The sequence below is a fragment of the Epinephelus fuscoguttatus genome, linkage group LG10 (genome assembly GCF_011397635.1).
Source record: "Epinephelus fuscoguttatus linkage group LG10, E.fuscoguttatus.final_Chr_v1".
Taxonomy (NCBI): Eukaryota; Metazoa; Chordata; class Actinopteri; order Perciformes; family Serranidae; genus Epinephelus; species Epinephelus fuscoguttatus.
In genome coordinates, this window is record NC_064761.1 from 17,122,263 (window position 1) to 17,148,302 (window position 26,040).

Genomic DNA, 26,040 nt, shown 5'->3' on the forward strand with positions numbered 1-26,040 from the left:
GACAGGAATGGTGCGTTATGGCCAAGTCAATGTAACATTTCTCAACCAGCAGACATCTTATTAAACTACTGGACAAGCCTGAACAGCAGAGGGAATGGAAATGACTGTGGGAAAATGAGAAGAAATAAGAGAATTAAAATTGATATGCAAGCTTACACAGGGCTAGCAAGCTGTTGTTTGCAGCTGTTGCACTGAGTAGAGTTCTTTAAAATCTAAGGGGGGAGAGTGAGACAGGGGCTTCAGACTGGCACACAGGGATGATTGCCTAATTGTTGAAACTCTTTTCAACATATTCCTCTTACAGCCTTTTCTCCTGTCTTTCCATAATAACACTGTGATTTTCTGTTTTAATTTAAACCAACACTTGACTTGCAGCTGAGCGAGAGGCTGATGTGAGAGTCATCTCCTTGAAGTCTGCAGGAAAACAGTGGACAGTGCCCACTGGAATGAGAACGAATTAGTGCCTCAACTAAAGCAGTTAAAAAATCTTGGGGTTTTGTCAGTGAGGGTATGATGGAGCATGGTTTTAAAGGTAGATTGATGTACACAGAGGTAGTAGAGGTGTAACACCTAATGTTTTGGTAAGCCTGATAACAAAGCTCTCAGTTTAATAGATGCTCCAACTCTCATCAAGTGACCCTTAGAAAAAGTAACGAGGAATAAACGAGGAAGAGACTATGATAAGCGTAAGGGTAAGAGTGACTTGATAGCTCTATTCCTTTGTTCTGCATCAGACATGTTTGTTGGTGGACATCCTGCTGCCTCACACACCTGGCACACATTACTGCGTCTACTTTGCATGTGTGTGAGAGAGAAGAAGATAGATAAAAGAAGACAGAGATGGACAGATGGAGGAATTGAGTGAGGGCTCCAGTTCAGTTTTATTGAACTCCCATGTGTGTTTCCATGAGAGAGAGTTTGCTGATGATGTGACACAAACCATATGCGTTGGGGCAACATCTGCCTGGTGTGTGTTTGTGTGTCTTCAATAGAGAGATCCTGCGCCTTTACAGGTAACAAAGAAAGAGACTAGGGATGCACCGAATATTCGGTAACCGAATATATTCGGACGAAAATTGCAAAAAAACACACATTCAGTATTTGGTGGAATAAGTTAAAAGCAAGGCCGAATAATAGTGGCGTGTTTTGATAACGCAATCAAACAGCATGCCCTGACGGGCGGAGTAAAATGTCGGCAGTGTGGCGACACCGCACTCGCATTTGCAACTAAAAATAGTTTTGAGCAAGCAAAATAGGCTTAAATCATTCAGCACGCTGTGCGAGCAGCCTACAGATTTCAACCAGCAGCAGAAACGAAAGGCGAATCCCACCGATTGTGGGTTGAACAGGGGTCACAGACACAGACAGTAATGTATTCCTGTCAAATACGGCAGCCATCGGCTTACCGGCGACGGATAAGTCGGCTCCAATAATATCCTCTTCTTGGCGTGTAGACTGCCCAGAAGTACATGAACAGCCGAGCCAGCCGAACACAGGTATGTGACGTGTCAGAGGAGAAACGAGCTGTTCACGGCCCACAAACCTCACCGCACTTTAGGGACTGTTCTTTACTTATGAAGGGACTGTCAGGGGAGGAGGGTGGCTGGTTGATTCTTATTTTATTTATTTATTTTATTTTGATCCCCCCTATGTTAATCACTTATTGATGCTGTTTTTGAAGTATGAATAAGTCAATAAGTAATTTATTCCATTGAAATATCACTGATGTATTATAGAAAAGTGATTTATCTTTTTATAAATGACAAAAGGCACATGTGTCTCATTTTTGCCGTGGTATCGTGACACTACTCAGAACCATGATATTTTCATTGGTATCGTAACGTGGGATCCAATTTTGGTACCGTGACAACGTTAATCTGGAGGGGGTTCATCTGCAAAAACTAATGAAAAACTAAACAACGATATTCGGTATTCGGTACTCAGTATTTGGCCAACCGTTTAATATTATTCGGCTTCAGCCACAAATTTTCATTTCGGTGCATCCCTAAAACAGACAAAGTACCACAGTTAATGAGGCAGTGTTTACCTTTATCTCTTTCTGTTATGTTATCCTATTTGTACTGCAAAAGGCACTTCTCTCACTAGAGGAGTTACTTAAAAGAAATATATATTTTATCTTTTTTTAAAAAATTTAACATTCTTTATTGTAAATGAGAACAAATGAGCAATCACAGATTTCACGTGTATAATTTGGAAGACTAGCAATATATCATTGCAGAGTATTTGCACCCTAAAGACCAAAACACATTTCCAAACAGCATGCATCAAACAGCAGCCCCAATTATTTTCTGTGTACAGCCCCACACTGGCTAAGGCTCTAGTGGATGCACCACTCTGTGACACTTCATGCCACTGTTCTATTTTCAGCCTCGCCGCCCCCCGAAAAACGATTTTTTTCCCCCACTCGCTCCCTGCCTGTGAGTCCTGGTTTCCGTAGTAGCTTGTCTTTTCTGCTCCCATGGCAGCTTGACTTCCTCTCCTCACCTCTTGCTGTCTCACACGTGAGTTGATTCAAAGAAATGGTTGAAGAGAGACTAGTTGTTGAGGTCAAAAAATATCCTGAGCTATAGGACCCACAATCCTGTCACTATTAAGACAAAGGAAAAAAGATGTTGCCTGGTGAGCCGAAGCTGTGGGGACTGACTCTTTGGGTGAGAAATCAAGTTTAATTAGTGGGCGTGCACACAGATTAAGCAGATGCAGAGGTGGAAGAAGTACAGATGTTTAAGTAAAAGTAGTAATAACTTTGTGTGGTTATTCTGTTGACACGCTTCAGCACGACACTTCCTATCAGTGTGAGGAGCCACTTGACCACTTGATGCATTTGATATGATGTACTGTGGTGCTGCAACGCATTTTCAGTTTAAGTGTCCTGTAGATGCAATGTACTGCAAGGTTTTGTTTGGTTGCTTTGTTAAAGTAATGCGTCTGGTGCTGAGAGACTAAAGATGATTAAAGAAAAGGCAATGAAATTTCTAATTCAAATACCTTGCTATTTTTTCACACACACAAGAAATCATCATGGAAAGCTTTCCGCCTCTTCAGTGAAGCAGATGACATGGGAAATTAGTGTCACAGGGCACCATTTTGTGTATGTGTGCTTGTGTGTATGTGTGTGAAAGAGAGACTATGAGCAGACAGACTGACTTTGTGTTACACATGTTAAAACTCAATGAGAACAACCTCGTTCAGCCCCGCTCCAGGTCTGTCAGGACCCAAAAAGGAGCTGAGGGGAAAGTAATACCAGTCCCCAAATTATTCAGTAAAAATCTCTGTGTAAAGTTATTGAGTATGCTACACTGCCAAAAGGCTTTATGAGATCCTACAGTGGAATGCAGGTTGAGACCAAGTCACATTTTGTGAGATTTGCCTTACTAATAACCTTAAAATTGGGTTTATAAACATTAGAAAAATGTAGCTCCCCAGAGAAAAAGTCAGAAAATCAAACTGTGCAGAGGAGTGTTTTTCCTCCAAAAGATCAACAGCTAAGGACCAGTGGACTCACTACTTCCTCCCCTATGACACTCTCATTTTCTTTTCCTCTCTGTGGAGAAAATGGTCCAGACCAGGGGCGGGTACTGCACCTAAACAATGTTATGGTCCCAACTAATAGTGTCCAGAGCAACGATTAACAGAAACTGAATGAGAGCACTAAATGTCTTGGCAGAATCGTTAGCTTTAAATCAGATATTTATTGAATTTATATCAAAATTTCGCCAGCCAAAGACAGTATTTCATACAGACAAAGCTCTTTTCTGGATCCTTTCTGATGGCTAACATTTAAAATCTAAGAGGTTTGTTTTTGTTTACATTTCCAAAAGTAAGGTAAACATCTTGTATGGTGTACTGCATCGTTTATCGAAACTCTGGAGTCATATCAACACATGCAGTCACAAGACTTAGAATCTGTGAAGACCAGAGACTTGTTGAAGCTGTATTTACAGCAGTGCTTCAAGCTGAATGCTATCGTCACTATGCTAACAAGCTCACAGTATTGATGCTAACATGCTGATTTTTAGCAGGTAGCCTTCAATGTTTACAATGTGCACCACGTTACTTTAGTGTGTTAGCATGCTAGCATTTGCTAATCATCACGAAACACAAAGATGAGGCTGATGTAGATGTCATGAGTTCTTTAATTATTCATTGCCTGTAACCGCTTATCCTGTTAGGGGTTGCAGGGGGGCTGGAGCCCATCCCAGCTGACACTGGGCGAGAGGCGGGGTAGGCTACACCCTGGACAGGTCACCAGACTATCACAGGGCTGACACATAGAGACAACCATTCACTCTCACATTCACACCTATGGTCAAAGTCACCAAGTAAACTGCGTGTCTTTGGACTGTGGGAGGAAGGTGGAGAAAACCCAGAGGGGCCTCCCAGAGGGGCTGGTTCGAACCTGAAGCCCTCTTATTGTGAGGCAACGGTGCTTACCACTGCACTACCATGCCACTTGAGAATCTCATCATAGTAAAGTACTGGACAAACTGATATTTTGACCTGATGATGGTTGATGATGAGAAGTCGGGAGATCATTTAAGTTATCACAATCCATACTGAGGGGAAAATTTGTGCCTGTACAAAATTTGATGGCAATCCATTTTATAGTAGTTGAGATGTTTTAGTCTGGAGCAAAGTGGTGGACAGACCGACTGACACTGTCATCCAGAGAGCTGTTAGCATGACTAATATATTTGAAACAAAATCCTTAGTCGGGATCTGTAGTTTACCTTCTTATATCAAAAATGTTATGAGAAAAAAAGCAGAATCAACAGAATAGAGTAGAACTGAACCCTGGGAATATTTATCATCCTAATGAAACAATGATAAAGTGGACTGTGCTCATTGCACATTGCTCCCAAGGTGCATAATCAATAAAAAACATAGCCAGCCTTAAATATCTCCCCTGTATCCTGTTAACAAATATACACACCTTGGGAGCATTAAACAACGTTGGACTTCCTCCGCTTTATAATTCACTATTTTGATTAATCTTGGCAATTATGGCTGAGGACTGGGATACGTGCTTTTCAGTTCTAATTTATTTTTGTTGGCCTGGCCTGGTGACTTTTACAAATTGGGCTGTGTCCACTTTCAACAGACTGTAAAACAGTAAGAATTAATAACTGCAATTCAAACAAGCAAGAAGAGACACTGTGAATGTCTGTGCAGTATCAGCCTGTGAGAGGAAAATTGTGGTTTACACAGCGTCAGCCCCCACTGGCCAGTTTCAGAGACTGTTGTTGGATGTTGGTTTCAGCACAGTGCCACACTGGTATTCACACATGTACAACAGCAAGACACAAAGCCAAGGTAATAAAGTTTAGATGTGGTATTAAACTAGAAAATATTTTCTGTTCTCATTCTCTCTGTGTCACTGTTGAACTCTAAACACCAGGAATAGAAACAAAGGAAGGGAGAGAAGGAAGGAAAGGCTATAGATAAGTTTGGGTAAGGTCAAATGAGCTGTGTGCATTTGTGTTTGAGGTGGTGAGGGGGGGTTAGGTATCGCTGAAAGTTGGAGTCTGATGTTTCGCTTAGTGCGGTAACCACTGCAACAGTCTGTTGGTGGGAGTTTTGGAGGGGGATGCTCTTGACTGTTGTTGACATTAACCCCAGCTGACCTCTGATATATGCGCTGTACAGGGAAAAAAAAAACTCCCAATCTCACGCCTGTTTCTGGCTTTTCCTTGGTGCGACTGTGAATTTGTAGGGAAGCTTGGAAGTGTTGCAAAAAGTAAAATACGACTCAGGTGTGCTTTCAGCTGGGATGAAGCTTTTAAATAGGTCTGAACCTGAACGGAGAGTTCAGAGAACACATCAATAAGAAAGCAGACAGAATCTTTCAACAAGTCATTAATATTGAGTAAGTTGAGGTCAGTCAGAAAAAGGTCATGGTGGACAGATATTTTACAGACATGTTTTGGCTGCAGATTACACAGCATCAGTATTGAGTTCATAAAAAAGTTTCTGATCTCACAAAAATTCTTAGTTCAGTAATCACTTTTTTTCCTCTCCCTCTGAGCTGTAACATCTTTTTTTCTAATACTGAAGACATTTTCCTGTTTTCATCTTTCAGCCTGTCTGATTTTTAACATGATAATTAGCTTCAAAATATGGAGACCGTGTTCCTGTTTTATCCACAAATTCACTCTGTGTCCGAGATGGGACCAGAGGTCTACAACACCCACAGTAATGTCCAGAACACCGGAACAAGCTGGAGCTGCTGCAGAGTGGATAGACTGGCAGCTAAAAATACACAGCATGGAAACTCCTCTTGAATCAAACAATGAATTAGCTCACACACACACACACACACACACACATAGTAAAGCCTCCTGGCAGGCAGTGTTAAGTGAATAAACAGGGGATAATTTTTGCTCCAGGGTGGACGGATAATGGGGATATAGCAGAGGACGTTATTTTAACTAAAAACACAACCTTTACTATTACAGGAGCTGTGCGGCGGGAGAAAAGATTCCACACACAAGGGAAACAAGGGAAAGACTCTCTCTCTGCCACTTTCCTCTCGAGGCGGAGATGAAGAGCGACACTCTGTCTCTGCTTTTACTGTTGTTGTGTCAGGTTTGTTATATTCTCGGATCAGCATACCCACAGCCAAAAAGACAAGATGGATACAAATAATCAATCACTTCTCCCCGGGATGTGGACCATTACACCAGTGACAGTTATGCAGATGTTAATGTAGCACAAAGCAAACATTCTGTTGTTGCTGCAATTAATTGCATTTTAATGTGCCTTGCGCACTGATTTAAACTGTTAAACAGACGTGTGTTTGAGGTATGTGCCAACCAATCAGAAAGACATTTTCCATGGTACTGGCTGATGCTAATTTATCATATGATGTCCCCCCAAAAAAGCCATACCTGTGTTGTTTAACGCACTACTAGAGCCTTTGGCAAGATCAAAAAACGTAAACACTTACCTCCTTTGCACCAAATTTATTACCTCGACAACGGTGTATATTTTTTCGGTTTGCTTTGTCTATTTGTCAGCAGGATGATGGGAAAAACTACTGGCCCAGTTTTAATGAAACTTTGTGGAACGCTGTGGCACTGGCCAAGCAAGAACCCATTACATTCTGGAGCGGATTGGAATCACGAGATGGAGACACAAAATATTTTTCACTTTTGTTAACATTGCAAGATAGGGCATTTGGCCTTGGCAGAGCTCCACACGCTCCAATTGCCCTCTTAGATATCTAAGCTTTCGCCAAGCTTTGACAATAACTTTGGTGCAAATGCGATGCAGATGTTTGATCTTCTTTCATAGCCATTTTTGCTTCTAGCACCTTTTTGTTTTCTGGTAGTGTGCTCTGTGAGAAAGTTTTGTTAAATCACTGAGAGAAATACCTGCCCTGTTCTTCATGGAATCTATTTGCTCAAATTTGAGAACAAAAATCCTGTCCCCTAAAAATCATCAAATCATTTTATAGTTAAAGTAAGACTTTGCCCTGCATGTTTTTTGCTCTTTTTACTGCTAACTCTGGTGTTGTTTTGGGTGGTGCTGCACCCGCTTCTTCTCAAGTGCAAGCAATGAGTATCACTAGTAAGGTGTAACACGTGGAAGGTCACCTCAAGTAACCAGTAGAAGCTGCTCGTGCAGCAAAAGAAAAGGAAAAGAAAAGAACTGTTAGAGGTTTACCACCCAGGAACACGGCCAATTGTGTTCAATTGAATGAACTACACAGTCAGAGTTACTGGTACCACAAGAACCCCTGGTCATTACTCCTACACTGAAGACTCAGTCCTGGGGTTATGACTGGCTTAATTAACAGGGGCAGGGTTGGCCATAAAGTGATTAATGTTTGAGTAAGCCTTTAGGGAACTGAATGAGAGTCAGTAAAATGTCTTTAGAAGTGTAGTAGTAAAGGTTTGTGTGTATGAGTACTTACCTGTGCACAGCGTCTGTGGTTTTCACACCAAACCAGAACTTGGTCACTCTAGAAAGAGACGGAGAGGATGATGATTAAAACAAACACAGTGAGAGAAATAAATCCTTGACAGACAAATCCTGTGTTTGACACACTCTGCCCACATGACCCATTCGTGTGAGACTGCTGTCTGACATGCAAGAAGACAGAAAGCTAAATATTGTTAATAAAAAGGTCATCGTAACCAGAGCAAATCTGACATGCGGACAGACGCACACTCAACCTTTCTCTTATTTACATAATTATCCTCTGGGTGCAAAATGACTTAAGATACTGTGTTTGTGGTTGCTGAAGCAGACAGAGGCCACGTCACTTGGTGAGATGTATGTTTATGTGTGTGTGTGTGTGTGTTGTATGTGTGTGTGCGCGTGTGTGGACAGTAACTGCTAAGTGAGTCAAGACCACCAGTAAACATGGCTGCTATAACCACTGTGACAGGGAGAGACGTCATCTCATGACCACAGGGACAGAAATACAGATTAACCAAACCAACCCCTCGTCCTTTAGCCCCTTCAACTTTTCAAGATTTGTCTTCCATCCAAATGTAACACCTTAAAAGAAAATTGTAATTGTCCATATTTGGTACTGAATGCACAAGGCCACACAAATTCTGACACCTTTTTATAATTACCGACATCAAATAAAACCATGGTTAAGATAAAAAGGTAGCCCCTGTAATACGTTCACACCTCCCATTAAGAGTTGGAATTTATGATTATTTTCATTATTAGTTCATCTACTAATTGTATTTGAAATTGTTTTGTTGATCTGAAAGTACAACACACAAACATATTCAATTACAATTACGTAAGACAGAGTAAAAAATATTAACATTTGAGAAGCTGGAAGTTAATTATGTGTTTCAGCTAGATAAATTACTTAAAGAACTGATTATCAATCATCACCATCTGTAAATTAATGTCTGTCAACTGATAATTTAACTAATCATTTCAGCAATAATTCGTCTTGGTTCCATAGAGTGGATGCTACATTACATTTTTTCTTTTAATTTAACAGTTTTTAGGAGATTTCGGATCATGTACATGGTTTAAATGCAGACTAAAAACCCTGTCAGCTGTTTCTAACTTGCACTGGTGAGAGAGTCAGTCAGTGTGGCAAAACTGCTGCTCTTTGCTTTGTCATCATTCTGCACAATCATGATGCCATCATCCAACATCAAAACAACTATTACAATACTGGTGTGTGTGCAGTTGTGTATCTGTCTGTTGCCATGTGTGTGTGTGCCTCCAGGGAGTATATGAGCCTCTAGTGTGTGTAAGTGTGTGTCTGTGTGTGTGTGTATGTGGGATAAGCCCTCTTAACGACTCCTAAACCCTCTCCTGAGCATGCTGTATTTAGCTGAACCAAGCTCATCTCTTTCCACACAGACACACACACACTTTTCAGGGCTTGTCCTCATTGTGCTTCTGGTATGATGAGGGTTAAGGGGTTAGAGTTGGGGTAACAGTGCAGAGGTTAAAGGGTAGAGATTAAGGGTTAAGAGCTTTCACGGTACAGGGGATGCTGAATTGACTCATTCACTTTTAACATTTGAAACAGATGCATATTGACTTTTTTTGTGAAATAGCTGCTAAAGAAGCTAAACAGCAATTTGATATATGAAGATTAAGACCTACTCCCTGATAAACCCTATGGAAATGTTGCATGTAGCAGCTAAAAGAATTTACTATCAGTAAAACAGCCAAGAGTTTTTTTCTGTTTTTTTTTCTGAAGTGAGAGCAAGGTTAAGGCCATGACATACTTTTAAACAAGGGCTTATCAGACTGGACAGTATAAAGCTTCTTTCTAACTGTGAAATAAAGAGTGCTGCCTCTCACAATTTTTGTAAATTTCCCAAACTGAAAAAACATCAGTCACGCCTGCTTTCTGCAGAGACTGGCCACTGAGCATATGTGTGAAAATGGTCAGAGCTCCAAGTTCTCCACAAATTTTGTTTGCCTCATTCCTCTCATACTCTCACCCCTGTCCACCACTACAGCTGCGTACTATTGCCTCGGTTGTCCAGCTGCTGGGCAGCAGCGAAGAGATGGTTAGTTTTCAAGAGGAGACACAAGGAGTGCAATCAAAATCAAGATCAAGTCCTGAACAGAAGCCACCACAAATTTGTTAAAACTCTTAGGAAGCTTTCACATTAGGGACCTGGGCCCAGATCCGAGTCCACTTAACCGCAAAGTCCAACTGCATTTAGTGTGAACTCTGTGTACTGAACCTGAGCACAGTTCATTAATCAGTGCCTGAATGCGAATAAAAAGGTGGTCTTGAGTATGGTTCATGTGTACTCGGGTACAGTTCGCATTACGTGTGCAAACAACTGTTTGTGTGAGTAGAAGTTGTCGAGTATAATTGCAAAGGCAGCTCTCAACACCACCAGTCTCCTCTGAAATCTTCATATGTGTGCAGCACACATATATCTCACCCCCTGACTGTACGTCCATGTAATAAAGAAGGAAAACAGGAGAGAGGGACATTCTTGACATTGTCTCCAAAACATGAACAACAGTAGGCATAATGCAAAGCTTGACTCAACTGTATGGGCTTGGAGTCTACACTCTAGTGACAACATGAACAAATGTCACATAGATGATGACGCGTGTGTACTATAGAACTGAAAAATATTACTAATGTGAAAGCTGAGCAACAGGGAAGTGGAATGTAAGTTAAGGTAAAACTTGAATGTCCCCAGGGGGGCACTTTGGGACACACACAGTAGTCATAAGTAAAACAAAACAGACAGTACAATATATAACACACAGGTTCCAGAATCACACACAGGCAAGGATAAATCATGGACAAATCAGTGGTCACCGCTGGTTAAAATAAGTAAGAAAAGGATGATCTGTATATGTCTCTATATGTAATGAGGCAAAACCTTCGTCCTGATGGAAGCATCTGAAACTCAACATGGAGCGGGTATTGAGAGTCTGAGTGAATTGACCAAGCTCTAGAGGTGACCTTCTCTTCATAAAGATGCTGTAAGTTATCACAGTGGAGAGACAAGGCAGTCAGATACGGTATGAATCGTACCAAGTAAAAAAAAAAACTACCTTAGTCTCTGAAATGGTTGTTAGGCACAATGGGCCTTTTCCCAGCAGACATTTTGACTTGACATTGTAGAAAAAGCACAGGTGTTACTGATAACATCAACAATGTGTCTATTGTTGTCCTACTGTGCTCTATCAAGTGCTAGTAAGCCGTGAACCTGAGCCAGCATGTACAATACCAGGATGCTAAATGGAATTTAGCCATCATTTGTTTTATTATCTACACCTGTGCTTTTCCTACTCTTGGATGTCAAACTGTCCCAGAAGACCTGTCTAATACAAGTGTATTTCTGTCCCATGCTACTGTGCCTTTAAGACTAAATGACTATTGATGGCTTGTCTTAACAGTAATCTGTGCTATTTGTTAAACAGGGTAATGCTGGGGCTGATGCTTCCTATAGAGATAAATTAGAGAGGGAAGCAGAAGAAGGCAGTGAAGCATAAAAGTAATGGTTAAATCTCTGATGCACAAGTCTGTGGGGAAGGATGGATGGAAAGAAGAATAGATGAAAGAAGAAAGTGAGGAGCAGCTGTCATGGTATCACTACAGAGACAGAGAAACACCTTCCTCCCCTGCCCTCCTTTTCTTTCTGTCTTTCTTTCTTTCTTTCCTCGTGTCGTTGAGGCACTTCCTGACTACACAAAACTGACATTGCCAAGGCGCAACTGATTTTCAATTCCTGCTCTCGAGCATTCAAGGGATGCAGTCAAAGATATTGTGATTTCTGATTTTGGCAGAAGGATGCTTAATTCAACTAACCACCCTTGTGAGGCATACATTCTTCTTCAGTCTTTCATTCTTACCCTCTAACTCCTCCTCTTAGTCTCCGCAGACATTGCTGTCAACTTCTGTAAAACTGACAGGAGAGGACTTGAAAATGATGGTGATGATATACTGTAGATGCAACAGTCAAAGAACTGAGGACAGTTAAACATCTCCAGATTTTCACTGACGAGATATAAAGCAGCTTTCCCCGCTGCTGGCCTCCCATCTTCATCCCGTATCTTAATCTTTTTCACGCTCTCTTTCTTTTCCTGTCTTCCTCGCCATAACATCCCCCTTTTTCTGTCACTCCTCCTCAGCCCCCTCTGCGACACACACATTAATGCATGCACACATGGATGTACACATACACAGGCTGATCCCAAGTCAATTTCATGGGACATATTTGCTGTCAGAGCCAATCAAGGCAGTTTAGATGGGCCTGTGTGCCGTATGGCTATTAAACAGTGGTCAGAGTGGGGTTTCGTGGGGTCTCAGAGTGTGTGTGTGTGTATGTGTGTGTGTCTGTCTGCGGCAAAACAGCTGCACATGTTGGAAAAGTTGGGGAAATAAAGGGAGGATTGGAAGAAGGTGACTAGAAGAAGAGAAAAGAAGTTGGATGTGGAGGGCTTAGAGGAAATGGGAGGCAGGGAGGAAGTTGAAAAGAGCAGAGGGAGGCAGACAAAAGAAGGTGAAAGATGGAAATAAATATTAGTTAACAGGGGGAGAGACTGGAAAGGAGTGGATACTAGTTGTGAAACAGGACGCAATAAATTTTGTCGACTGCTGTTCGTCTGGCTTAAGCTTAGTCTTCGGAGTTTTATTAATGGCGAGCCAATTTCTTAAAGTGCATTTTCATCCATACTGGAAAACCATTTAAAAGCTAACAAATTTTCATTGTGACACTTCTGACTTCTGGTTATGGATGAAGTTGTATGTGATGTGTTTATTTACAACAAAAATAGTGTCTTTAATTATTTATAAATCTTAAAACCTACATTATGACCCACAATTTGATCCAAAGCTTTTGTGCATTTTATGTTTCATGTACCATAAAAAATCCTCACACTATAGCTCACAAGATACCTTGCATGAAATATATCAAGAGAATTTTATTCCAACCCAGTTTATGATCTATGACTTAGAACAAAAAGCAGTGCAAACATCCCATTTCATTTTAATGATGGATTTCCACACGGCTGGATTTCATACCAACATTCAAAACACAGGGTCTTAAAGTTTTCTCTATCCTGGGATTCACAAGAGAAGTTTGTCTGAGCTTGAGACACAAGAGACCTGTCAGAACCAGAACTGACCCACGGAGTGCGAAACTGTTGCACTAAAGAACTTCCACATGGTTCTGATGACTGCTGAGTCTACAGTAATCATTGTTAAAGAATAATAATCTGATATTACCAAATGCAACAGCAGGAAAGAGGCAGGGACTCAAACACACACACAGAAATGTGCACAGTTAACATGCACGCGCACAGCTGCACACACCCTTCAGTGTTTGAAAGAGAGTGAGATATAAATCACACTTCTGCCAGATGCGGCGATAAAAAGTGAGTGTGTGTGAGAGAGACAGAGGCAGGGAGAGTGTGTGTACGTATAATGTGTGTGTGTGTGTGTGTGTGTGTGTGTGTGTGTGTGTGTTGTGGTCAGTGTTCGCGGTGAGGCGCTGTAGAAAGTCTATTTAACACGAGGCATTAACTCTGCTAATCACACCCAGATGACCAGAAGCAAACATGCGTGTGTATGTGTTTTGTGCGTACCTGTTTGTGTGTGTGTGGTGAATGTATCATTCATGACTAACTTCCACTCAACAGAATATGAGGCTCTTCCAAAAAAGCCAATGTTGAGGTTTGAGCATTCCCGACAGAAGCCCCTAATTAGTCTACGTGCGTGCGCCTGTGTGTGTGTGTTTCGGTGCATGTGTGTCAACGTTAGTGTTTGTGGTGCCCCACATCCTGTAAACAGCAAGCATCACAACAAAGTGGTTGTTACACGGTCCTCATCCGACAATTACGTTGGCATCCGTCTCTCTGTTTCGGTTCACTTCCAACAGCAGCAATGATGAAACTCCTTCGGTAAACAAATACTCTAGATGATCAACAAATTAAAGTAAAAGTTCGACATTTTGGGAAATAAGCTTATATGATTTCTTGCCCTAAGTTACATGAGAAGATTGATTTCACATCTGTAGGCTAATATGACGCCAGCTAACTTAGACTAGCACAAAGACTGGTTGCCCAGCAACCAGCGGAGATGGCAGGAATTTACTGGTCCAGACCAAGAAATAGTCCTGCACATAACTCCCTGTAAAACTATAATTTGTTAGTTTTAATTTTTGTTTTTTGTATGCATTAAGCAAATGACATACAATGTGTTAATGAATGAGCTTTAGATGTGCTGGTACTGTAGGTGTATTTTGTTGCCTTATGTTATGTTTACGGTACACACAACTAATTTGGATCAGCAAATACATTTGTTGCTAGTTAACATATGTGGAAAGTTGCAAAAATGTTGATATTGAACAGCAAAATGTCAACGAAAATGTATTTCAGTTGTCAATAAAACGCTGAATAGCCAATCTTAGTAGTTCATAGTGTCTACAGCAGTTTTTATTAACATTTAACCAAAATTATGATCTTTCTCTAACCTTCATCAAAGTTCTTTTGTTGCCTAAACCTAAGACAGGAATCAGGATGCAAACTCAAAGTTCTGGTGTCAGGGTCTTTGTACGCCCACCATCTCCCCAATCCACCTCCTACCGAAGCCTACGTGGTACATGAATGTAGTGTTTCATTACGTGAAAGACACATAATTTCTGAATACAATCCTGGCTGTGCCACAAGAAAGTAGTAAAAAAAAAAGCAGTTTAGTAAAATACAAACATAATTTCTAGGAGCCAGGGTAGAGTTTGGACAGAGACGGGCTGGCTGTTTTCCCAATGCCAGCATTTGTGCTAAGCTAAGTTAGCCAACTGCTAATCTCTATAAACAGATATCTGCATATGTACGGCAAATCTGTAAGCTAGCTAGAGATTTTGATATCAGAAGCGTTCTGGTTTCTGTTTGTAGTCCGAGTAGTATTGACCAGGCTTTGGTTGCATGCAGGTAAACAGTGCATGTGGAGAGCAAATGAGGCAAACACATTGGCCAAAATGGAGTTCTGGAACCAAACGACTATCATCTGATGGCAATTTTTAGCTTTTTTTTTTTTTTTTTTTGGTCATTCATATCTGTTTATAGAAAGTAGCCAAAATGACCAGCACACAGAAGAAGTTGTCTTGGCTTAGATATCTGCTGGCTATGCAAGAACCCTTGAAATATTACCCTGAGAGGCTTATTGTTGTCAGACCCATAGCCAATTGGTTCCAAGAATGGCCAAATGCCAGCGGCAGCTCCATATTCAGGGTGCAGATATGTGAGTGGTCACCACTGGGAAGAAGATTTAAGCATTTAATTGCTCAAGTATCAGGTATAAATGCCGTCACAGTGTTGATGTAGTAAAAGAGTCTTTCTGTCCGTCTCCCTTTCTGAAGCTGAAAGAACAAAGCTTTGTCATTCAATGTGTTGTCATTCCAGCTGTGATTTACTATCTTGGAATTTCTTGTCCTGGTTTCAGGTGAGTCACTCCTACGCCGCCACAATTTTATCACCATCCATCCCTGGTTCTGCTGATCAAATGACAGGGCAGTCACAAAGCCACAGAAAGGGGTGGATGCTTTATCACCGAGGTGAATCAAACAAGCCTTTGTCTCCTACCGTCACCCGCCCTTCTGCCTGTCTCTCTGCTTACCTGTCTGTCTGCATGTCAGTCCGCTTTTTAGCCCGTGTCACAATTTGTGAGGTTGTCTCTCTTCATGTTTGTTAGTCGCACCTGTTTGTGTGCGCCATCTACCTGCCTAGCTCACCCATTTTTCCATCTTCCCTGTCTGTCTTCGTGCTTGACCGCGTCTGTCTACCTGCCTTTATCTCCCCCGTCTGTCTATGTGCAACCTGACCTGACCGTTGTCTCTGGTCTTTTTCAGAGCGTGACTGGTTGGCTGACCGACCTCTGGACTGATTAGACTTACCTACCGCAGAGCAGCTGGGACACACATGCACGCACACACACATAAACATGAATGCACAGGCAGCTCATTCAGCCTCGCACTGGCTCTCTGCCCTGGCTTGAACCGCTAACCATCCGCTCATCAGCACCACAGACCTGTGAGTGTTTAAGACACGCTGCCTAATCTGATCTACTACGTATGTGCAAAAAGATCCAGCTCTGCAGGCGAGGCCGCTGTTCTTTTCTTTTTTCTTATTTTTAGGAGTTTACATCAAGGAGGAATTTGGGAATATGACAACATACCAGCAAATATATGCTCATGTGCACACACACATACACACAAAGAGCTATAATTACGCTATTACACCATACAAGGGAAAGTAGTGGAAAACCCAGAGGAGCAGCCGAAAGAGAGGTGTAAATAGAAAACTGGTGACTCACATTCTAGTGGCTACACACTCGCCACACACACACACACACTGAGAGAGAAAGAGCCAAAAACACAGGGTTCACCCACATGGAGCCAGAGGAAGCAATGTGTGTGTTTGTGTCTTTGTGTCTGAGTGTGGTGAAAGAGTAGGATGAGTAAAGCTCCATTTGCCATCACTGATGTTATAGTTACTGGAGCTGTTATCAAAAGGCTTTTTTGTTTTTAAACGTTCTGTTCTTTAAATGAATGAACCCTCTAACACACAGTCTCTCCCACCCATTAATCACTCTGTGCTCTGCTGCACTGTCCTATAATAGGTTCAAGGAGTGATGCTGCTCCCCAGGATGTGGCGGAGAGGAAACTTGTTTCCTTGTTTGCTCAAAGTTTAGAGGCTCTTTTTAATTTGGCAAAACGCACAAAGTTTTCAGTGACCCTTTATATCCTAAAAAGAGTCTCTGAGTCACACTAAAATGGCATACTTTCCCGTTTCTCACTGTCCTGTTAATCAATGACAACGTCAATGCCAAGTTCTTTTTCAACAAAGGCTGCAACTGACAACTGTTTTCATAATTGATTCATCTGACTATTCATTTCTTGGTTATTGTCTCAAATGTCATAAAGTAATGAAAGACTCCTGGCAGATGTCTCCACAGGTATTTTTGAAAACAGGGTTTTTCCTCCTTTGTTCGAAATAAAATGTACACACGTCAGAAACCTCTGTCCAAATAAAAATGGAAAAACACAATTTAAGTACTTTCAAGAGCATTACAAGCCAAGAGGCAGCAATATAATCGCGCAAAGAATAATAGGATGTTGGCCAATCAGAAAAAAGCTGCTATGGTGAATCATAGCACATTTTGACACCTCTGTTCCTCACTATAGTGGAAGAGTAATTGTACATTTATATGTTAACATGTAAAAAGTCCTGTGAGCACGGTTAGAGCCAGCAAAAATTGTAGCCACACCCGCCATCGCAGACAATGTTGCTTCAACTGTGACGCCCTACAGGAGATAATGGCACAAACTCTGACATTACAAGCCAAAAACGCTGTTTGACCTGTCTTCACGTTAACACTTAAAACAGAGTTTCCCTGGAAGGAGTTTTACAAAAGGTCCATTTTCAGTGACCTAAAGTGCAGTCTGCATGTGGAGGACAAACCAAAACGCGTGGAAAAAGCATTCATGTACGTATATGAACTATAGGCCTCAAATTGTTTTGTCTTATCCAACTAGTAGTAAAAAATGCAAAGATATTAATTTTACATTAATTTAAAACAGAGCAAAGGATGAAATTCTCACATTGGAGGAACTGGAAAAGCTAGTGTTGTCATTTTTGATTTACTGATGATCAAAAACCAATATGGATTATTTTCTGTCAGTCTATACAATCGGATTTTGATGATGAAATTTTTTTTTTTAAAAAAAGGTTCATTTTAAGAGATAATTCCATATAGCATTTTTCTTAAAGTGAGTAAAAAATCTAACTAGTAGAATGAGTTACTTCCAAAACGACTTGTTTCAGGAAGTTTCATTAATCAACCTCTGTATTCTTACTGCAAAAGATCAGCCCCTAATCTGCTTTGTTTCAGGATGCTGACAGTCTTAAAGTCTTCTTGAAAAAAAATCCAGTGAATAGACTGCAAGTAGAGCACTCTAAAAATAAATATTCTTATAGCTTCAATAAAATTTGAAGATATCGGCGTACAGAGTCAGAAAATCCTGGAAGTCTCAACACATCATGGAGGTCAATTAATTCCTACAGTATAACAGAAAACAAACTCACAGAGATAAAAGAGTTGTGTCTGAATGGGATGCCACATTTTGTTCACTTTTAAAAATGAAACTCAAGTAGAAAATGTAAAAAATGAATGTTTGGCCTGTTTGCTACCTCCCAGTTAGCTGGTCTCATTTCTATCGCTGCTGTTTGATGCTCAACATCTGACTACTGCACTTCACTTCATAAAGTTTAAAGCAAATGTTCCCTTTCTCACACCTCCATTCCAGAAACACCACACACACACACACACACACACATCTCACTGCTAGAGAGTCATCCAGGGGCCACCCTCATTACCCAATGCACAGGTGTGCAGGGAGTCTATTCAGGATGGATGCGAACCAGACCAAACCTTTGTTTTATACATGAACATATGCAAACTCACACACACACACACACACACACACACACACACACACACACCAATACACACACTGTCTTCTATACACCTCAGAGCCACTGGGGCTGAACTCTGTGGTTAATGACTTTCCCACCCACTACACAGCATGCACATGTTGAAGCCGTTAACGATAAGTGGCTTTTCGAACTTGGTAACGTCCTAATGTCCCCGTTAATCTCACATTCCTCACTACAAAGGCCAAAGAACATGGGCCAGCGATTTCACTGAGATGAGTAATTTTGTCAACTACTATAAACCAGTAACCCACATTCTTCCAGGGTACCTTTGGCCATCTGTGTACTGACACCGGGCAACCTTATCAAAACACTTGTGCAAACCTTCCTGATGAAAACCATGCTGGAAATAACTCACTATTAAAGGTGAGATCACACAGTTACTTCGGATTAATTATTTAAGCAGTAAGTGCTCAGCTGCGCTCCTTTTCTGTTGTGCATAACAAGCTAATCTTAAATCTCTGCACAACATGGCATTGAGTGACCATTGTTACTGTTAAGGATGGATGCTGACTACAAAATTGTTATGACTGCATAATGCATTTCTCCAGCAAGCACCATACTTCCTGACAAGAGTACAGAACCTTGGGTGATTTACTTTTAGTTTGTGAGAACAGCCTGAATTAAGCGATACGACTACGAATGGTCATCAGAGTTGTAGGAGTGGCTTTTCATCAATCATACTAGTGATTTTTTTTTTTAATGTTCCAACATTTTAATAAAGTTTAATGATGCAATTTAAACTTTATATTCATGAGAAGCCTTTTCTGCATACTGCTGAATCTCGTAAATTAAATGAGAGATCATTATGTCAGTCGATTATGAGAAAGTCATTTTCAAACTTCAACCATTCTGATTTATTTCCACAATTTGACCACAGACTGCACCTGATTGATTCAAGATGCCCATCCCTGGCACCACTCTTATTCATTTCACCCTTTAAAACCTACTGTGAATTTTTTTAGGAGGCTGTGCCAGCAGATATTGTAGTTAAATAGTGAAATCAAAGCAAAATTAGGTTAAGTGACTCTGAGGTAGCTTACCACAACAAAATGTCTGACCCCACTGAGCTATAGCCTATAGAATGAGAATGACAGTTATATAGTATGTTGTTGACACATGCAGTGTTTGCAGCTGGCCCATAAAAATACAGAAAATACCAGAAACAGCTCAGGGTAAAAAGTAGCCTTAAATGGTGCATCTTTCAGTCCTCATATTTGAGTAATATGCTGCAGTTAACTCACCTTTGAGGGTCATTTAAGCTACAGGTTTACATAGGTACACATTATATTAAGTATCAATGTAACAGGCGGGGCTTTAAGTGGCAAAAAGTATCTAAATACTCAGTCACGACAGTCTTCAATTTCATTTTATGACGTGCCTTTTATTAAAGGCTACACTGGTGGTCATATTTGACCCCATGGTCAGTAAACACTCTTAAATAACATACAAAGTGGTCGTAGGTACCTGGAGGTGTCTGAAAGCAGTCGTTAGCTGAGTCATGTGCAGAGTGAGGCACCTGGACGTGCATCTGGCGCTGTTGATTTTCTCCTGAACATCCTCCTGCTCCGGTGAACTCCTGCGGGCACGAGTCACCGCCAACACCGCGCACAGGAGCACCAAAGCGGCCCGACACCCTGACATCACACCGAGAGGAAATACAAGGAAAACGAAATGAAAGGAAACGCACAAATTTTAAAATAGTTTTGCTTCCTCGTGTCCGGCTCGTCAACGTCCCACTCTCGCGACCCTTTAAGTTCAGAATGAAAACATCAGAGCGCTGCTCCTGTCTGCGCGCGAGCAGTGAGTGGAGCGGCTCTACCCTCCTCGCGGACACTCCCACCACCGGTACAAGTGCGTCCACGCGGAGTTATCATGGCTTTCAACCTTATTATCCTTATCATAATCCTCATCGCCTCTGTGATTTCAATCACTTCTTACACTACCTGTTATCATCATCATCATCATCATCATTATTATTACCACTGCCATTAACATTCATTACCTGTGCACGTGCAGCTATCGTCATTATCGTCATCATCCTGGACCTGATACCCACCATCATCACCATTTTACTGTACTTCACAGCATAACCATCATCATGATCAACGTTACCGGCTACACCTTTATCTTCATCATCATCTTCATGTTTACTGTTGGTCTTGCAGTGACTACCACCACCACCACCACCACCACCACCACCATCATCATCATCATCATTATCAACTTAACATGATATATTGTCAATACCTGCATCACTCACACTCTGTGATCATTCATAATTATCTTGAATGATAGCATTATCTTCACTGTCATCACTGTCACTATTGTCATCATCCTCGTCATCATCATCATCAACTCAGCATGATATCATCCATACCTTCATCACTCAATCACACTGTACCTCTTCTCATCATCATTATCCTGAATGCCAGCATTATCTTCACTGCCATCACCATAACCATTACTGTCACCATCATCATGATCACCAACCCAAGACCTGGATACAGCATAGGCGGTGGGCACCTGTTCACTCCATTCCTAAAGTTGCTCAGTGGTGCATGAAGCCAAAATGGTTTGACTGGCGGGTATAGAATTAACGGATGATCGGCACTGCTTCTACATTGTGCAGCCCATTGAGCAAGTACACTAGAGACTTCCGCAGACTGAGCTGGCTACTACAGCACTCTGTTAACTTGGACAGGGATAAAATGATTTAGTCATGCGGCTTTAGACTTTCCGAATGTTATCGAACCAAATGGATTACATCTTGATAGTGAATCGAGTCATTTCGTGGGGGTAGTGGTGCTCAAAAAAAATAATCCACTGATTTATAGGCATGTCTTTTGCCATGTAAGTCATTGGGGAAAAGTCATTTTGGGCTGCAGGGCATCACGTGATGAACTCAGAAAATATAATTCCCCTGTTTGGCCATGGTGAAAATTGGCTTCAAAGCCTGGCGCACTTCCTGGGGGCCTCAAAGAGACACAAAACCACTAAAAGATACATAAGGACTACAAAGAGATGCAAAACAATGACAAAAAATGAGGCAAAAACCACAAAGTCTGTGTGTCTTGCTCCTACGTAGGAGAGGTGGTGGGGTCTTTTGCATAGTGGTGCCCGAGGGAACATGAATACAGGTGATTATGCAACAGACCCCTGTTGGTCAGCTACAGCTTAACACAGTGATATAGGAGACATGGACCTTTTTTCTGGCCTATTACAGTCGGAAAGAATCATCATTTTCATCCCCATCTCCACAGCTTCACCTGCATCATCTTCATCTGTCACCTTTATCTTTATCCTCCCATTTTCATTATCATTCATTATCCCCTCTTCCACTATGATCATGATCATCATCATTATCACCGCCGTCATCATTACTGTAACCTTCTCCTCCATCGTCGTCATCACCATCATCATCATCATAATGCTGCCTTCAAGGACAGTCTTCACCACTGTTGCTCCATAATCTTCCTTGTTATGACCAGGACTACCATCTTCATTTCCATCATCACCACCATCATCATCATCATCATCATAAATAAACAGCTCCATACTCAATGAGTTATTTGTAGAAGATCAAAAAGCTGCTATAAATAAATTAAACATAAGGAGATGCAGTGCAGTGAAGCAAGAGAAAGCATTTATGGCGTAATGGTTTGCATGGGAGGCTATTGTTCTGGGCCTATTAACACTTTACTGTTACTATTCTGAAAAACAAACTCATCTTTATAGTCTGGGAATTCTCTCTGGTAATTATTAGCGCAGACTAATAAAAGAGCATTTATTAATGGGAAAGAGACCTGAAGAATGTGTTGAGGTAGGTGTCTGTCACAGAGCCAGTCAGACTGTTAGTCAGTCACCACTTTGCTACAGCAACTGCAGAGCCAAGTGGGCTTTATTAGATCCAGGGCCAAGTCAAGATGTTTAGGACACATGGTTGAAAGCCCTATTTGTTTACATGAAACTGTAACCCAGCAGAGGAGTCATCCCTGTTGGCAGCGAGATGGAGAAAGAATCACCTACATTTTGATTTAGGGGAAATGGAAACGTATAAATATTTAGTAAGTACTGGCAGGACTGTTCTGCAGTGGAGTTTTCATTCTGTCCTCGTATAGAAAGAGCTGCACACTGCAGGTTAGAACAGTAGACTAGATCAGTGGCTTCTAACCTTTTGGCTTGTTAACCCTTAAAATTAAGATAATTTACATGTTCACACAGCCCATGGTGATGTATATAGGTAGCTTGTTTGATTTGACCAACTATAGAATATCAAACAATATGTAGTTTTCACTCAGCTAACTGATAATGAATTAATTGTTGTAACTCTAAAGATATTAGCTACTAATATATGCTTGTGGACCCTTGTAATGGGCTAGCATGGCCATTAGCATGGCCACTGAGCTACAGCATCGAGCAGTTCAACAACATAATCATATTTCCTCTCTGATTTTTTCATTAAAGGACCTTTAACAGGCCTAAAATACACAATTTTGTACAACAGAAATGTTTCTATGTATTCTGTCTTACCCCTGTAATTATCTTGTGATCTCAGGATCCTTAGGGGGGTCCCAACCCCTAAATTGGGAGCCACTGGTCTACACAGTACTGCGTCACTACGACCACAAGAGAGACAAATATACAGAGTAAGACCAAGAGACAAAATGTACATAAGTGATGTGCTGTGAAGCCAAACTAAGTGTAGTCACTGTGTTCAAAGGCGTGTGTGTGTGTGTGCACGTGCACACCTGACCTCAGAGGACCTACACAGGCCTTAAATCAGAAAGCATGAAACCAATTCTTATACATGCGTGTGCGCACACACCCACACGTACACTCTCTCTCTCTCTCTCTCTCTCTCTCTCTCTCACACACACACACACACACACACACACACACACGCAGATGCACTCCACAGTAGTTGCCCATTATCTAAATGACCGACATAATATTTTCATATTTTCTTAAAACACCCTGCTCAGGTTTCTGAATAAACCATTAGTGGAGCAAAGACCCTCCCCAACACATACTCAAACTTCACACAGTTACACACATACACACACGTAGTTTCTCTGTCTCTCTCTCTCTCTCTCACACACACACACACACACACACACACACACACACGTAACAGAAGCATTCAATGTCTGTCCAAAATCTGCTTGATTAAAACCAAATGTCTTTGAATTTCAAGAAAAGAGAGAGGAAGAGGGATAGTGTGGCAGAGAAACAGAGTGACAGAGAAAAGAAAGAACGAAAGAAAGAAAGAAAGAAAGAAAGAAAGAAAGAGGGTCAAACAGACAGAGGGACACAGAACTGCCAGAATCTCAGCTCTTGTGATCAATCAGTAGAAATCAGCCAGGACATGACTGAACACCAACAGATCTCTCTAATTCAGTTGAATACTTCAGTCTTTCAATCTGATCTTGATCAAAGCTGCTACCTCACAAAGAGTAACCTGATTATCACCCTGGTTTTGTACATTTAGAACGCAAGCAAGCAAGTTCCAGGCTGGTTTCAGACCTCTTATCAATGCCCGCTATCGATTTAAATACTGTAATGGTCTGATTGTCAGGCTAGGAAGCAAGGCTGGAGCTCCTGTAAACACCAAAGGCTTGCCCTCAATATTGTTTCAATGAATTTGGGGGTTTAAATGACTTGAGAAGTTTACAATGTACATTCATTCATTCACTTCCATAACTGCTTATCCTCTTGAGGGTCACGGGGGGGCTGGAGCCTATCCCAGCTGACAATGGGCGAGAGGCAGGGTACACCCTGGACAGGTCGCCAGACTATGACACATAAAGAGGGACAACCACTCACATTCACACCTACGGCCAATTTTGAGTCTTTGGACTGTGGGAGGAAACCGGAGTACCCAAAGAAAACCCACGCTGACACGGGGAGAACATGTCAAACTCCACACAGAAGGGCCCTTACAGTGTAGAATTATACAAAAATTAGTTGTAGTCTATCTATTCATAGAATACACTGACCATATTTTATTTATTTAAGTAGTTTACATAACTTCATTATGTAGAGACCAGCTGAGAAAACCAGTTGTACTAATCTAATTTAACGCCATAGGCAGTAACAATGTATTTAAAAGAATCTTTCTTCAAATTGTTATTTTCAGTGATTTGCAATGGTGTACAGACTTTCTGAATGAAATACAGTGAAAATGAATTGAGGTAAAATCACTTTGCATGTGTACAGACTGTTGTAGTTCATCTTACATTTGTGTGTATAAATAGTAAAACAATGTTCTCACAAATTTGAACCCTTTTATAATAATAGGTCAGGTGATTATTACTACAAATTTGAGAAGAGTCATAGGTGCCTGTGTCATTTTTTCTGTGTTAGGTTGATGGTAGTTAAACGAGAAGTTGTATGTATAGCTGCGTTTGTGTGCTGATACCATGCATGTGGGTTAAGGACAGTTTAAAGGTCCTAAACAAAAGCAAAAATAAATTCAAAGAACATCTGCAAAATATTTTATCAAAATAAACCTGGACTCCAGATGGTGGCTTTCTAAATGTGACTCTGATGTTTTAAAGAGTATAAATTATGACATGAGACCATTTAGGTCAAAAGCGAAGTTTTGTGAAGGAATTTAGTGTTTCTTCATCAGAAATGTATTTCTGGCACTGAGCAGGGAAGAACTGGAAGAAAACATATTTTGACAGTTAAAGTAAAAAAGAAAATGTGGAAAGAGAACATTTACAGCCTTTTTGGGGGGTGGCGTGTGAAGTATTTCTTGGGGTTGCTGCACCTGGGGACTTGTTTTGTCAAGTATGTGTGAAGTGTGTTTTTGTGGGGAGTGATAGGATTGTGCTGTCTAGCCTTATGGGACAGATTTCCAATTGTGTAAGGGCTTTTTATGTTCACAGAGAAATTTGTGTTTCATGATTCATGCTAATAAGGGAAGCTATACTGCTACATGTAACCCTCTGATGATGAAATCCTATGAACTGGTTTGTTTGACATCTGACTTCTGGAGCTTCATCACAATGTATCACATAAACACATTTTATCACAACTAAACCCAGCTGAATTAACCATGTCTATGAACTACAAAAAGAGAAGCTGTTCCCAATTTTCAGATATAATCTCTACGTATTTAACATGTCACTGATCTAATCCAAACTGTGTCATCTACTGAATCCCAGTCCATTTAACAGCTTCTGTCACAGTTTGTACATGTTGTTTTTCTTTCTGTCCAAGATTATTGAAGTGGTCAGAGATTATTCCCTGCAGCTGGTGTTACTCACCGCTCATCTGTTAGTCGTCTGATCTCTGTCACCTTCAAAGTCTTCAACAGAACTGTTTCTCAAGACATGGTGCAGGGACCCAAAGGTGTCTTGTTGTGAATGTCAGTGTATGTCAGGAGCAAAGGAGGGCAGGGTGTTTCTGGATGGAGCTACAGTGTCACTGTGTGGCATATTGTAGCAATTGCTGTTTCAGTATTGGTCTTATCAGTGGTTTCAGAGAGTTTTGTATTATAGGTAATCTTATTTTGAGGATTAGGTTTTAGCATTAGGTAAATACTGGTTGTTT

The 26,040-nt window shown here is 41.1% G+C and overlaps 1 protein-coding gene across 1 annotated transcript in view; it reads right to left on the bottom strand.

Moving 5' to 3' along the window:
- Positions 1-20,285, bottom strand: part of anos1b (anosmin 1b) — a 51,299-nt gene extending 31,014 nt beyond the window's left edge. The window contains exons 1-2 of the mRNA XM_049588648.1: positions 19,948-20,285; positions 7,937-7,984 (exon numbers count right to left, since the gene is read on the bottom strand). Coding sequence (XP_049444605.1) covers positions 7,937-7,984; positions 19,948-20,124 — 225 coding nt within the window. The 5' untranslated portion in view covers positions 20,125-20,285. The remainder of the gene's footprint in view (positions 1-7,936; positions 7,985-19,947) is intronic.
- Positions 20,286-26,040: the final 5,755 nt, after the last annotated feature.